At 30.2% G+C, this 14,574-nt stretch overlaps 2 protein-coding genes across 2 annotated transcripts; one reads left to right on the top strand and one right to left on the bottom strand.

Annotated features, from left to right (window-relative positions):
- Positions 1-2,992: 2,992 nt before the first annotated feature.
- Positions 2,993-4,885, bottom strand: LOC140919337 (uncharacterized). The gene is made up of 3 exons (XM_073365338.1): positions 4,874-4,885; positions 3,352-3,678; positions 2,993-3,255 (listed from the first exon to the last, which is right to left on the bottom strand). Exons 1-3 carry the CDS (start codon positions 4,883-4,885, stop codon positions 3,028-3,030), a joined length of 567 nt encoding a protein of 188 aa, XP_073221439.1. The 3' UTR covers positions 2,993-3,027.
- A 3,491-nt stretch (positions 4,886-8,376) lies between these two features.
- On the top strand, positions 8,377-14,026 carry LOC101498127 (protein NRT1/ PTR FAMILY 2.13-like). The gene is made up of 4 exons (XM_004489925.3): positions 8,377-8,470; positions 8,557-8,774; positions 12,254-12,822; positions 13,191-14,026. Exons 1-4 carry the CDS (start codon positions 8,377-8,379, stop codon positions 14,020-14,022), a joined length of 1,713 nt encoding a protein of 570 aa, XP_004489982.1. The 3' UTR covers positions 14,023-14,026.
- Positions 14,027-14,574: the final 548 nt, after the last annotated feature.

Raw genomic sequence — 14,574 nt, 5'->3', positions numbered from 1 at the left:
CAAGTGTACATGGTCCTTTACATCATACATAGTTGTATTATTATATGATTTTAATTGACTGCCATAGATATCAATTCAAACAATTATTATGCCAAAAATTAAAAATTAAAAATTTTAATAGTGATTATGCTAAAAATTGGAAAATAAAAATTTTATAGAGACTTTTATTTATTTATGTGTATTATTGTTGGAAGTTAAAGAATTTTTCTGATATATTATTGAATTTATATGTTGCATAAAAATTAAATAAAAAATTATTTTTTGACGAAACATAAATTAAGTTATAGTGGTTTATATGTGTTAGCATACAATATTTGATTTCAAGTTAGGTAATAAGTAATTATTGCCCACAAAAACTTATATAGTTATTATATGACTGTCCCCTTTTCCTTAAACAAAAAAGTTATTATATGACTCATATATAGATAAGTGTATTCAGCTATCTTATCTATGTGCATCGTGACTTTTGATTTCAACTTATATTGCCTACAAAAATTTACATAGTTATTACATGACTACTCCCTTTTCTTTTAACAAACACTACGCGAAAAAACGCATATTACAGCGCTTTTTTTAAGCCATTTACAGCGCTTTTTCAAAAAAATAAGCGCTGTGGAATCGAGCGCTGTAAATGATACAACAGCGCTTTTAAAAAAGCGCTATAAAACATGTAAATACAACGCGCGCTTGTTATGCACATTTTACAGCGCTTCTTCACAAAAAAGCGCTGTAATATGCACCCCATTATATGAGTTATGGGTGTGCATTTTACAGCGCTTTCTCAAAAAAGCGCTGTAAAATGCAGAGCCATAACTCATATAATGGGGTGCATATTACAGCGCTTTTTGTGAAGAAGCGCTGTAAAATGTGCATAACAAGCGCGCGTTGTATTTACATGTTTTATAGCGCTTTTTTAAAAGCGCTGTTGTATCATTTACAGCGCTCGTTTCCACAGCGCTTATTTTTTTGAAAAAGCGCTGTAAATGGCTTAAAAAAAGCGCTGTAAAAGCCGTTTTTTCGCGTAGTGCAAACACACCTATTAGATTCACAAGATTTGTTAAAAACCCTAATTGGACTAGAAAAAGCCTAGGGAGGACGAAAATGACCTAAATGTTAATCCAATGACACAAACACACCTATACCACCCCTACAGCCAAAAAAAGGCAGCAGACCTCAAAAATTGGAGGTTAATAGGGCTGCCAAACTACAAAGGCTGGAGGGTAATAAAGCTGCAAAACTTGCAGCAACAAAAAATCTGGATCGGGGAAAATCGGTCGCTGCTGCTGCTGCTCCTAATAAAAGTCAGCCACGCCTTGGTAAATACGGGGCGTGTCTTGACATCCAAATAAAAAGGAACATGGGCAGCAGCAACGATTCGCCCATTGTACAAATGAATCAAGACATCTTTGGAGATGAGTATATTGAGTACCTCGAAAAGGAGCAAATGTACGATCTTCTCGAACATAAGGAGCTGAGTGTTACTGTAATCAGCTTGTACATAAGGTAAAAAATACTTTTAATTGCATTTATTTGTAATTAATTAAATGTATTGGTAATTAATCTAGTTTAAAATTTTCATTGAAGGTTTTTGTACGAGAAGGTCGTGTGCACGAGGAAACTGTCAAATAAATACTCATTCTTGTCTCCGCATAAGATGTCGATGTTCAAACTCGATCCAGACAATGTAAAACACTACATTGTAGATATGTTTTTAAGAAATAAAGAAAGTGATAAATTGTTCTTGGCACCATATAATTCAGGGTACGTAATTTTATCTTTTTTAATTGATGAGAATTTAATTTATTAGTTGTCTATAAACAAAATTGCTTAACCAATTTTTTGTTGTTGTAGGGCACATTGGGTGCTATTTGCAATCAATGCGGTCTCTGAAGTGATATACTATTTGGATCCCGTGCACGGCGATTACACCAATCACCCCGGAATAAAGAATATGCTCGACACGTAAGTAATATTCATTTATTTCTTACATATATATATTTATATATATATATATATATATATGTGTAAGAAATAAATGAATATTACTTACGTGTCGAGCATATTCTTTATTCTGGGGTGATTGGTGTAATCGCCGTGCACGGGATCCAAATAGTATATCACTTCAGAGACCGCATTGATTGCAAATAGCACCCAATGTGCCCTACAACAACAAAAAATTGGTTAAGCAATTTTGTTTATAGACAACTAATAAATTAAATTCTCATCAATTAAAAAAGATAAAATTACGTACCCTGAATTATATGGTGCCAAGAACAATTTATCACTTTCTTTATTTCTTAAAAACATATCTACAATGTAGTGTTTTACATTGTCTGGATCGAGTTTGAACATCGACATCTTATGCGGAGACAAGAATGAGTATTTATTTGACAGTTTCCTCGTGCACACGACCTTCTCGTACAAAAACCTTCAATGAAAATTTTAAACTAGATTAATTACCAATACATTTAATTAATTACAAATAAATGCAATTAAAAGTATTTTTTACCTTATGTACAAGCTGATTACAGTAGCACTCAGCTCCTTATGTTCGAGAAGTTCGTACATGTGCTCCTTTTCGAGGTATTCAATATACTCATCTCCAAAGATGTCTTTATTCATTTGTACGATGGGCGAATCGTTGCTGCTGCCCATGTTCCTTTTTATTTGGATGTCAAGACACGCCCCGTATTTACCAAGGCGTGGCTGACTTTTATTAGGAGCAGCAGCAGCAGCGACCGATTTTCCCCGATCCAGATTTTTTGTTGCTGCAAGTTTGGCAGCTTTATTACCCTCCAGCCTTTGTAGTTTGGCAGCCCTATTAACCTCCAATTTTTGAGGTTTGCTGCCTTTTTTTGGCTGTAGGGGTGGTTTATTTATTTGGACCTACAAAAATGAGGTAAAATGTTAGTTTATTGAATCTGAAAAAATGAAAAACCTTAGGCAATAAATGTGACAAACCTTTTCGGGAGATGTAACTGATTTGTCCTTGGGAATCTTTTTTTGGAGGGCAACAAGGTGTGTGGGTCATGCCACGTAATTGCCAATAGCGTCGCTTAAGAACTTCATATCTCCATCGTTGTCCGGTATGGGCAACGGTGCAGTTGGTTCGAAAGCAACCGTAGGCGATACTTTGACATGGCACGCGGGGATCGGAATATTGTACAATACTTCTCCCGAAGTATTGTACAATATTCCTTTTCCCACCTTCCGTTGAGTAGGCGAGGACAAGTATAGGACACATGTAGTGACACCCTACATCAATAGTTAAAACATAAGTACAGTTAATATATAAGTTTGTTTAATACATAAGTAATTACATAAGCAAGTAAGTAGTAAGTAATTAATTACCTCGGGAATACTCTTCAAACCGACGTTGCAACTCCCGGTTTCACTCTCCATTTGTATTTCAGGTTGGAGCTGAACCGGAAGTTGCTTGTCTTTATTCGTATTCACCAAGAGTGCCACTTGCTCCGATAGGATTCTGAGCTTCTCTAATACTTCCTCGTTGGAAGGTTTTTGGCGCTTCTCTTGAGGAAAAAAGCTTTTGGGAGTTACGCCAAATCCTTTCCCCCTCACTCGACCGGAATACTCAGGGACATTAAACACTTTCCCAAGAATGTCCCTGCAAGTATCCTTGTTGCCCTCTTGAGTTTCAGAACTTTGTTCAATAATTTCCTAAAATACATATAACATTAAAAAAGTTACTATATGACTCATATATAGATAAGTTTATTCAGCTATCTTATCTATGTGCATCGTGACTTTTGATTTGTGTACAAACTGATATATAATGGACTTTAAAATATTAATTTACTTTTTAAACTATTATTATATTCTTGTATTTGCATTTTTTATAATTGTAATCCACTTTACAATTTATTGACAAAAGAAAACCTCTTAAAATAACTTATCACTTTATGAAGAAAAACTTCAACAACAATTAAAATAATAAAAATCAATTCAAAGTTTATAATAAAAAAATATATAGTCATTAAAAATATGCATACAGTTTTTTTATTTTTTGAAGCAAGTATGCACAAAGTTATGCAAATTAGGACATTGTTATTTTGAAATATTGTTTTTTGAATGACTAAAAGTTTAGCTGCCTTAAATCTATATTTACAAGAGTTCAAGAAAGCTAAAGAGTCAAAAAGCATTTACAAAAAGACACTTTATTATTTTCACATTACCAACAAAATTTGAACTCACATATTTTTGGAATATGGACTAAATGTTTATTTAAATACAAAGTTTCATGCGGAATTTGAGTGATGAAACGCAAACTTCCCTTCTTACAAGTTACATCGTCTTCTTGCAATTGTGAGCATTGCAACGAAATATCAAATCTCCAATTCTCAACAAACGCTGGCGACAGCACTTCTGGTAACGTAACTAAGCCATCTTATGCACAAATCGAACTCATTTATTTATTTACTTTTTCATTTTATTTAGTTTTTCTTTTAGCTATGCATTTTCATTTTTTTGTACAAGTGAAATCATAGTTGAGAAAACAGAATATTAAATAATGAAAGAGTTATTGAAGTACATCCAATAGAATGATGTATAAAACTTATATAAATAAAAGGAGGCTCTGATTTAGCATTTGACACTTTTGAAAGATTTGAATGAAAATGGCATTATTGGATTAATTCCGGATAAATCTGTTAATTTGATAAGTCCACTAATTATTGGACTCAATTTATATGTTGGAGAGGGAAAAAATTTCAGAGTTTTGTACCGTGCACCCCCCATCTTTTCCTCCCACCCCTCCATTCCAATGGAAAAGACTATATTACCCTTTTTACAATTGGATAAAACAATAAAAAAAAAATTATCACTCCATTCCACACACCCCCCTTTCGAAAGTTACAAAGTATACCATCTAAATTGACAATTTTAAACATTCGAAATATTAAAAAGTAAGATTTATTGATATTTTCGAAACTTTGGTTAAACATGAAAGTTTCGAAACTTTAATTTTCAGAGGATTTCGAAAATTTGGATAAATTTGAAATATTCGAAACACAAATTTTCAGAATTCATACAAAATTTCGAGAGTTTGGATGAATTCTAAATCTTCGAAACAAGTTTTTTCCAGAATTCATAAAAACCTTCGAAACTTTTGTTGAATTTGAAATATTCGAAACACAATATTCGAACATTTGCAAATATTCGAAATGCAACAATTTCGAAAGTTTCATATTTTCGAAACAAGTCAGTTTCGAAAGTTTTGATTGATGGGAAAGGTTCGAAATGTAAATTTTTTTATTAGTAATAAATAGTAATAAATTAATAGTAATAAATAGTAATAAATTTATGGTAATAAATTAATAGTAATAAATAATAATTCATTTATAGTAATACATTTATAGTAATAAATTAATGGTAATAAATTTGATATCTAATTTTTGAAGTTTAAGTAATTTTAAAAATAAAAAAAAGTTTCGAAAGTTTCGAAACTTCTGAAATTTTCGAAAAGGAATTACTTCAAAGGTTTGAAATTTTCGAAGTATATGTGATTCGGAAGTTTCAAATTCATCCAAACTTTCGAAGCTTTCTGGAAAAATACACTTCGAAAATTTTATATTCATCCAAAATTTCAAAAATTTCTGGAATATTTCATTTCGAAAGTTTGGTATTTTTCAAAAGTTTCGAAATTAGTAATTTTTTCTGCATAATTACATTTCGAAAGTTTCCAATTTCATAAAAATTTCGAACAAATCAAAATACTTATTTGGTATTATTTCGAAAGTTTGAAATTTTCAAAAATTAATAAATTTTTTATAATTTTCGAAAGTGGGGGTGGAAAACTGGAATGGTAAACTTTTCCATAATTTTATATAAATTAAACAAAGGCAAAATTGTCTTTAAAAAAATTTGGGGGGGTGGGAGGTAAAATGGTAGGGGTGCACGGTACAAAACCCAAAATTTCATCGGTTAAACGGCCTCAAAAAAGAAAGCCCTCAATACTAAAAAGTTCCTAAAAATTTGTGGGCTTATTGGACTATAAGCCCATTTTTAAAAACAAAATTGATTTTTTTAAAACAAAAATTTTGACAATTTTTTTTTTCAAGAAATAAAATTTTTTCTTAAAATTTTCTGATAAAAAAATTTACAATTTTGTTTTGAAATGTTTTAATTCAAAAAAAAAATTCAATTTATTTTTTAATTTTTATCATAATTTTTTGAGAAAAATTTTGATTTAAAATTTTTCTGAGAAAAAAAATATTTTTTAATTATTTTCAAAAAACAAAAACTTCAAAAAAATTTCAAAATATTAGGGGCTTATGAGCCTCCTATGTCCCCTCCCTTAACTCCACAAAAAATAATGGGTCAGAACTTTAAAAAAATTATTTAAATGGCAGACATAATATTACGGTCTTAGTAAAAAAAATTAAGGAAACTTTAGAGTTTAGAACTTTTTTGACATCTTTAATTGTGGGTGTCAAGGTAGTATGAAATTATTATTATTATTATTATTATTATTATTATTATTTTAAAGGATATAAAATTGGTTTGGTAGAAAGACATAAGGTGTAAAGTGATAAATGAGTTCAATGGTAACACTATTTTATTTATTTATTTATTAAATTACAATATTTATTCATTCAATTTGATAATATTTAGATCGATCAAGAATATTACAATTTCAATTTGTTAAAATTGAAAATGGTGAATATGTGAACAAACTCACATCACCCAAATTAATAGCACATAACATAAAGATGACTACAAATATAACAAAACATACAAATATAATAAAATTGAGGTGTCCAGAATACTCATGCTCGGAAGTTGTAACGTTGTTGACAATAAAATCATTGATCGAATTTGCATTTAATCGAAATTGATTTATCAATTAGAACAAAAAAGTACCATAACAAGAAGAAAAAATAAATACCGTGACAAAATAAAAAAAAAATTAAAACAATGCACCAAAATAATGAACAAACATAACATTATATTGGGAAAAAAAACTGCAAAAAAACATAAGATTAATTAAATAGATATAAAGATCACTTATTTAAATTAAAGATAATAAACTACATTAATGGGATTAAAGAAAATAAAAAATAATATAGATGGACGATGTTGGGCCAAAACTGGCCCTAACCTCTATTGGATATAAAAATCATTATTTTCTAGAATGTGCTCGTTCTTTGTGCCACTATTAGTTGTGGTATCTTTCCTTAGAGGTTAGTACTACTACTAAGAATGAATTTTAATAAATTTTAACACAATGAAAGACAATATATAATAAAAAAATAATTTAATTCTTAAGTGCAGGCGGTATAAATATTTTTTATATGATTGTAAAATCATACTAATGGTGATTTGTGAATGATTAATAGTAAAAAAAGTTTTACTATCAAAATTAATGTCATAATAAAATAGCATATATTGTATGGTTTTTGGTATCATCCATTGAGCTCATCTACATAACTGTCATATAAAATGATTAAATAAGTAAGTTAGCTTAATCTAGTTGGATGTGGCTCATCTGATACTTTATGTTTTGTGTTTTTCGGTCGGCTGGAGGACTGAGATTATCAATCTCCATAAACAAAAATGTTATATCAATCTCCATAAACACAAAAAATTTAAATACAAAAAATTTAAGTGTGACTAAGTTTTAAATTGAAGATTATTCTCATCGTCAACTCAAAGAATTGAAACTTTGGAATTATTCGAAGTATCCTTGAGCACTAAAGAGTCTGGTTATGGTGTTATAGAAAAACTTAAATTAGTTTATCTACTAGTTAATAACTTTTTTACTAAACTAAAAATTATCATTATTTTCTTTTCCATTCTCTCAACTAAACATAATTTCTCATTAAATCGTGTTTTCAGCATCACTTTCATGCCTCATATAAACTAAATATACTCTAACAATAATACTATATATAACTTTTTTTTGACCATTTCACACGATGATTAACTAAAATGTACAAATAAAAAAAGAAAATAATATTCTTATTAAATTATCTTAATTAAGTATTCATCTATGTAATATTATCATAAATATAAAGTAAAATATATTAAAAAATATATATAAAATGAAATCCATTGAACTAAAATAGTGTCTATAATATTAATTAGAAGGTATAACTGAATTTTTTTAATAGTGAGTTATGTTACGACAATTTATTTTTTATTATTTTGCAAATAGATCATATGTTATGGAACAAAGAAAGTTAAAAATATGCATTCAAATATAAAAATAATCCATTCAAATATATATAAAAGAATAATCATATTTTCACTTATGCATAAAAGTTGAGAACATTAGAGACCAAAAAATGGGCAGAGGAAAATGTTTAAAAAATGATGTGCTCATAGTGTATTTCGTTTTGCAGGACAAAACTTAATTCAATGTCATCAATCCAAAAGAGACTTCTTGATGAAGAAAGCCTAGTTCAATCTAAGTCAAATAAGCCAGGATGGAAGGCAATGCCGTACATTTTAGGTAATATTTCTCTGTTTCATAATTTTAAAATTGCAACATGGAAAATGTATCATGTTTGATTTTAATTAATTATATTAACCATGTAGGGAATGAATCAGTTGAGAAGTTGGCAAAACTTGGAATACAAGTAAATTTCATGGTGTACTTGATGAGAGTGTATAACATGGATCAGGTGTATGCTGCAAACATTTTAAACACTATGAATGCTTTTTCCAACTTTTTGCCACTCATTGGTGCATTCATTGCAGATGCTTATTTGGGGAAATTTATGACAATTGCCATAGCTTCCTTTGCTAACCTTGCGGTATGTTTCAATTATATATATATATATATATATATATATATATATATATTTCCAATATGTTTTGATTAACATCATGACAAAGAATGGAATGAATAATACTCCCTTTATCTATTTTACTATTTTAAGGTGAGGGTCACCTTAACAAAAACAAATTTTGTCTAAAAAAAAATATCATTCATATTTTTAATACAATTTTAATTATTTTTTCTTATATCATCTTCTAATGATTATTATATACACAAATTTTAAAATAATATTATGCTTTGCATTGATAATAGTAAAAAATTTACTAATAATTCAGATGAATAACTTGTTTTTTTATTCTAACTATTTCATTTCTTAATATATGTGCAAAAATCTTGAATGACATTCATCGTGAGATGAAAATATTATATTTTTAAACAATGTTAGTAACATACTATTTAGAAGCAATTAATATTTAATATCATACACATATAAAGGTAAAAAAAAAAAATAGAAAAAAACAAAAACTAAAGAAACATTCTAAGTCATAACTTCAAAGGTCATTGATAGTAACATTTTAAACATAATATAAAGCAAAGTAGCACATAAGTTCTAATCTCTAAGGCTCAAAATAACACATCTAATATTCAAACATATTAAAAAGAAAAGAGAAAACAAAAAGCAAAACACATCCGACCTCCAAGATTCAAAACATTGTGTCGAAGCATTTAAATAAAAACAAGCTCGTCATCACCATCACATTCAAGTTCATCATCATTATCAAGTGCAATTTGTTATCTATCCTCCGCTTCTTCCTCTTTGTTATGCGTTCCTAGCATAAACGGGCAACTTGTTATTTGTTGGCTCCTAGTGATTGTTACTAGTTCACCAACCTTTGCCACATTAGAAATATCCCCTACGTCAGTGTATTATCATCAAATTTCAAGTTATCTCTAGCTTCAACCGCTTCTTTATCTTCAACCATTACTGCCATCAACCACTCATTACAATAGTCCATGTCCTTTAAGATAATGATATTAATTAACTCATGACTGACAAAGTGTTCCATAAGTTTTTTGTTATATTTCACAAAAACCAAATCTTGCAACTTTTGGTGCTCAAGTTTGTTTCTTTTCTTGGAATGAATCTATTTTAAAGTTTTGAAACAAGAATATTAACTTCTTTGACAACCACTATATCAAACAATCAATCATTTCAAACAAATTAAACTCAAATGACATTTACTTACTTGCTCAAAAGTACTCCAGTTGCACTCACAACCTAAAGAACTGCATGTCAAACTCAATACTCTAATTTCAATCTTTTGCAAGTTAAAAACACGATGTCCATAAGTTCTCCACCACTCAACGATAATGAATAACCAATTAAGAACATTATTAACACAATATCTCGTGTAAAACTATTTAAATTTACCAAAACAGTTCACTTTGACTTACCTAGAGTCATAACAGTTATGTTTTTTATTGCAACCTTTAAGCTAAAATGTCCTTCAAACCTCCTATAATATGCTAGTTTAACAATAGCTTTATCCTCTTCACCAGTAGTAACACTTAGCCTCTGAAGACATGTGAGAAGCCCATCATTAATTTCGTTATTCCCGTCAACACTTGCATCATCATAGTAGAATTGGAGATTAAAATAATGGTGAACTACATGAAGTGTGTGATGAAGTTGACAATTCCATATATTATCAATGATATCAAAAATATCTTTGTACTTTTTTTCATTGTTATTGAAAGACTTCATCATGGTTTCCTTGGCCATATCCATAGCCTCATAGATGTAACCGATTGCAGGCTTTTTCTTATTATCAACAAGCCTTAGTATTTGCACAAGATCAGGTCCCATGACCTTAACATTATAGAACACATCATTCTAAAAAGACGGCAAAAGTACAATGTCTCTTGCCTTTTTCCCTTTAGGATCCTTAGATACACTTAAGTTGGATCATTCATCTGAGGTGAACATCATACGAAGGTTGTTTTTTATTTATTTTGTACAACATTTTCAATATGTGGAAATGAGGCCTACAAGAGTGACCCCTTTTTTGTATGCCTTTTCAATTTTTTGAAGTTTCTTATTGTCTTAACATTAAATCGATACAATGTGTTGCACATGGTGTCCAAAAGAGTTTTTGTCTTCTTGCTTGTAATTTTTTACCTACAATATCAAATAAACCTAAGTTACCACATTGACACAATTAAATTAAACAAGTAAAGAAAATCACTCTTACATTTGGAAACATAATTGCTATTGTTGTATGCGATTACTTGCACACCATTTTCTTCTCTCACATCTACCTTAAAAGCATCCAAGAGCTCAAATAATTTTTGTCCGATCTTCACATACCCAGAAACATCAACATTCTTGACAAACATTGTCTCAGGTGGACAATTAACCACGGAGTTGATTAATATCATATTCTTGCGATATGTCCATGCATCAAACATGATAGAACAACCACTTTCAATTCGTTCTATAATATGTGGTGGCAACATTTCATTAGTAAGATCCAATTCCTTTTTCAAGAGTGGAATTCATAACTCTTGATAGTTTGGAATCTTTAGATGCGAACTATAATTTCCAACTACCTCAATCATAAGCTTAAAGGATTTGTTGCGCAACATATTGAAAGGAATTCCACACTTATAAAACCATCGAGCTATAAATTGAACTGTCCTAGCTCGTGTTTCCTTATTGCAAATGCTTGTTTGCTTCAAATTAGATGTTGGTGCTGGTGGCCTCCTATTATAAAGTAAATCAAACGGCCATTTGAAAGATTTTCCTCTTTTGGAAGTAGGGGTATCAGAAGATTGTGGCTGTTTTTCGGCTCGAATATTGTAGATTTATTGCACCTCATCCTACTCATCATCATCCACATTCACCTCTAACAAATGTTGACTTTCAGCCTTTTTCTTATCATAGTCTTCTTGAATCTTTAACTTTATTTATGGGGGAATTTTCTTGCAAGCACTAACATCATCCATCAATCCCATTTGATGTCTCTTTGCTCTAGTGACACCTCTAGAAGATGTATGGAGACAAAAATTGAAAGTAACATTCTTTTAGGCTGTTCCATTCCCAAGTTGGGTCAAGGTTATTCCCAGTGGGATTAACTAGACCACAAGAGTTAGGGTTAGTCAAAGGTACTAATTGTGTTGGTTGAGACTAAGATGATGGCATAATAGAGGGGAAAGGGAATGACTGAAACTGGAAAACAGAGTAACAAAGTAAAACTGAAAAACAGAGTGGGAGTGAATGGGTAAAAAATAGAACAAAAGAATGAAGAAAAGTGCAGAGAAAAAAGAAACTAAAGAATAAAAAAGAGCATGAAGGAGGAGAAGAGAAGTTAGTGAGAACAAGAAGATGTTTGAGTGTGCTTTGTTTTTATTAAAAAAACAGTGCATTTTTTGTATGAGCATAGTAGAAGATATACAATAAAATATTAAATGCGCGCATTTACTATTGTAACATTTATTTGTGAAAATTTTCAGGGCATGGCAATAGTAATGCTAACAGCATGGGTGCCACAATTTCATCCTTCACCATGCTCACTTCAACAACAACAACTTGGTTCATGCAATGGCCCCACAAATTTCCAACTTGGCATCTTATTTTTTGGTTTCTTCGGGTTAGCCATAGGAACTGGTGGAATTAGTTCATGCAGCATTCCCTTTGCAATTGACCAATTTGATTTAACAACTATTGAAGGAAGACAAGGAACAAGAAGCTTCTACAACATGTACTATGTCATACAAACTGTGCTTCTATTGATCAATGTGACTCTTGTGGTCAAAATCCAAGACTCTTTTAGTTGGGCACTTGGTTTTGCTTTGCCAACTTTTTTCATGTTTGTTGCTATTGTGTTTTACTTTGCTGGTACTAAAGTTTATGCTTATGTTGAGCCTGAGGGAAGCATCCTTTCAAGGATAACTCAAGTTTTCGTGGCGGCTAGACGCAAGCGCCACCTTCGTCTTCCGGCGACAGGGGAAACAGGAAGAGTTTTCTATGATCCTCCACTTGAGAAAATGGAACCAAAGCTGCCTCTCACAAAGGAGTTCAGGTGAGTAGTACAATATCCCTTTCAAAGTTATCATGTTGTTTAAAATGTTTAAGGCTTTACGGAGCCCAAATTTATTTTTGTTTAGTATTATCTTAGTCTCTAACTTTATATCTTCTGTCAAATAGTTATTGAAGCGTGACTTTGATCGTCCGATTTTAATGAATAATTTATAATATCTTTTATTTATTTGCTAAATTTTAAATTTGTACCATTCAATTTCAATCAAAGAACCTTTAATGCATTGACAATATAATTAAGATTAAACCATTTAGGACAAGACCAGGTTGACCTAAAGGACAATTCAAGTAAAATTATATGCTGCCTATTCAATTGTTCATCCTATTCTATGCTTGATTTTATTTTCTTAGGTGCTTAAACAAGGCAGCACTTATGGTGGAGAATGAATTAAATGATGATGAATCAAACAATGATCCTTGGAGACTTTGTAGCATCCAACAAATTGAAGAATTAAAATGCTTACTTAAAATAATGCCAATATGGTTAACAGGCATCATAACCTACATTCCAACAGGACAACTAGCAATATTTCCAATGTCACAAGCCATGAAAATGGATAAACACCTAACAAAAAACTTTGAGATACCACCTGGCTGGTTGATTATACTAACAATGCTAACAATAGCTATAATCATTCCAATCTATGAAAAAGTCATTTCCCCTATACTCACCAAAGTAACCAAACAAGAAGGAGGATTAACAACACTTCAAAGAATAGGAATTGGACATTTTTTTGCAATTGTAACAATGGTAATTGCTGGATTTGTTGAACATCAAAGAAGGGTTGTTTCATCAACTTCATTAAGAGAATCTATTAATGAAACTAAACAAATGTCCATAATTTGGTTAGCCCCTCAATTCATATTTCTAGGAATTAATCAAGCATTCTCTATAGTTGGACAAACAGAATTTTTCAACAAGGAATCTCCTGATAAAATGAGAAGTATAGGGAATTCTTTGCTCTCTCTTCAAACATCAGTTGCTAGTAACATAAGCACTTTCATTGTCAACATTATACATAATTTTAGTGGAAAACAAGGTCAACCTGATTGGTTGGACAGTGATGTCAACAAGGGAAGATTGGAATATTTTTATTTCATTGTGGCAGGTTTGGGACTTTTCAATTTTCTTTTTTTCATGTCATGTGCTCGTGTTTATAGGTACAAGACATTTGTTAAATAGAGGACATAAGCTTACATTGATGATCAAGTCAAAAAATAAAAATGTGCACTCAAATTTGATTGATCTCTTCTTTATGTTTAAGATAGCAATTACTATTTCGAAAATTTGTGTCCTTTATGTTTAAGCCTTAGGTCAAATTATAATTTTCGTCATTTATTTTATTTAGTAACAACTTTTAGGTCTTTGTTTATTTTTTCTTTTTTCATGTAAGTCTTTTATCTTAAAATGTGTATATTTTATTTTTAATTTAAAATAGATGACATGGCTAGCTACAATAGTATGATTATTAATAATTTTTTTAGAATAATATTTTGTTAAAAAAAAAAGCATAATAATCGTATGAAGATTTTTATGTTTTTTATTGAATTGATATCGATGGTAGTGTTCAGGCTGCCACCACTTTAATTTATTTGAAATATTTAAAATTTATATTTTTAATATTTTATATTTTGTTAAATAATTTTATGAACGAATTGAGTTAGGTTGGGTTGATTTTATAAAATGGATGATGGTGAATTGAAATTTCTTTATCCATTCAATAAATTATAAATT

This window comes from Cicer arietinum, chromosome 2 (assembly GCF_000331145.2).
Source record: "Cicer arietinum cultivar CDC Frontier isolate Library 1 chromosome 2, Cicar.CDCFrontier_v2.0, whole genome shotgun sequence".
NCBI lineage: Eukaryota > Viridiplantae > Streptophyta > Magnoliopsida > Fabales > Fabaceae > Cicer > Cicer arietinum.
Note: the sequence above shows the minus strand (reverse complement) of the source record. Positions and strands in the feature narration are given on the sequence as shown.

What these genes read in the sequence shown, in the direction of transcription:
- LOC140919337 (XM_073365338.1), bottom strand. An exon ending in GTTTGAAGAGTATTCCCGAG is followed by an intron (nt 3,256 to 3,351) that starts GTAATTAATTAC and finishes CTATTGATGTAG; the next exon opens with GGTGTCACTACATGTGTCCT.
- LOC101498127 (XM_004489925.3), top strand. Translation starts at nt 8,377, where the DNA reads ATGTCATCAATCCAAAAGAGACTTCTTGATGAAGAAAGCCTAGTTCAA. An exon ending in GGCAATGCCGTACATTTTAG is followed by an intron (nt 8,471 to 8,556) that starts GTAATATTTCTC and finishes TTAACCATGTAG; the next exon opens with GGAATGAATCAGTTGAGAAG. An exon ending in CCTCTCACAAAGGAGTTCAG is followed by an intron (nt 12,823 to 13,190) that starts GTGAGTAGTACA and finishes TTATTTTCTTAG; the next exon opens with GTGCTTAAACAAGGCAGCAC.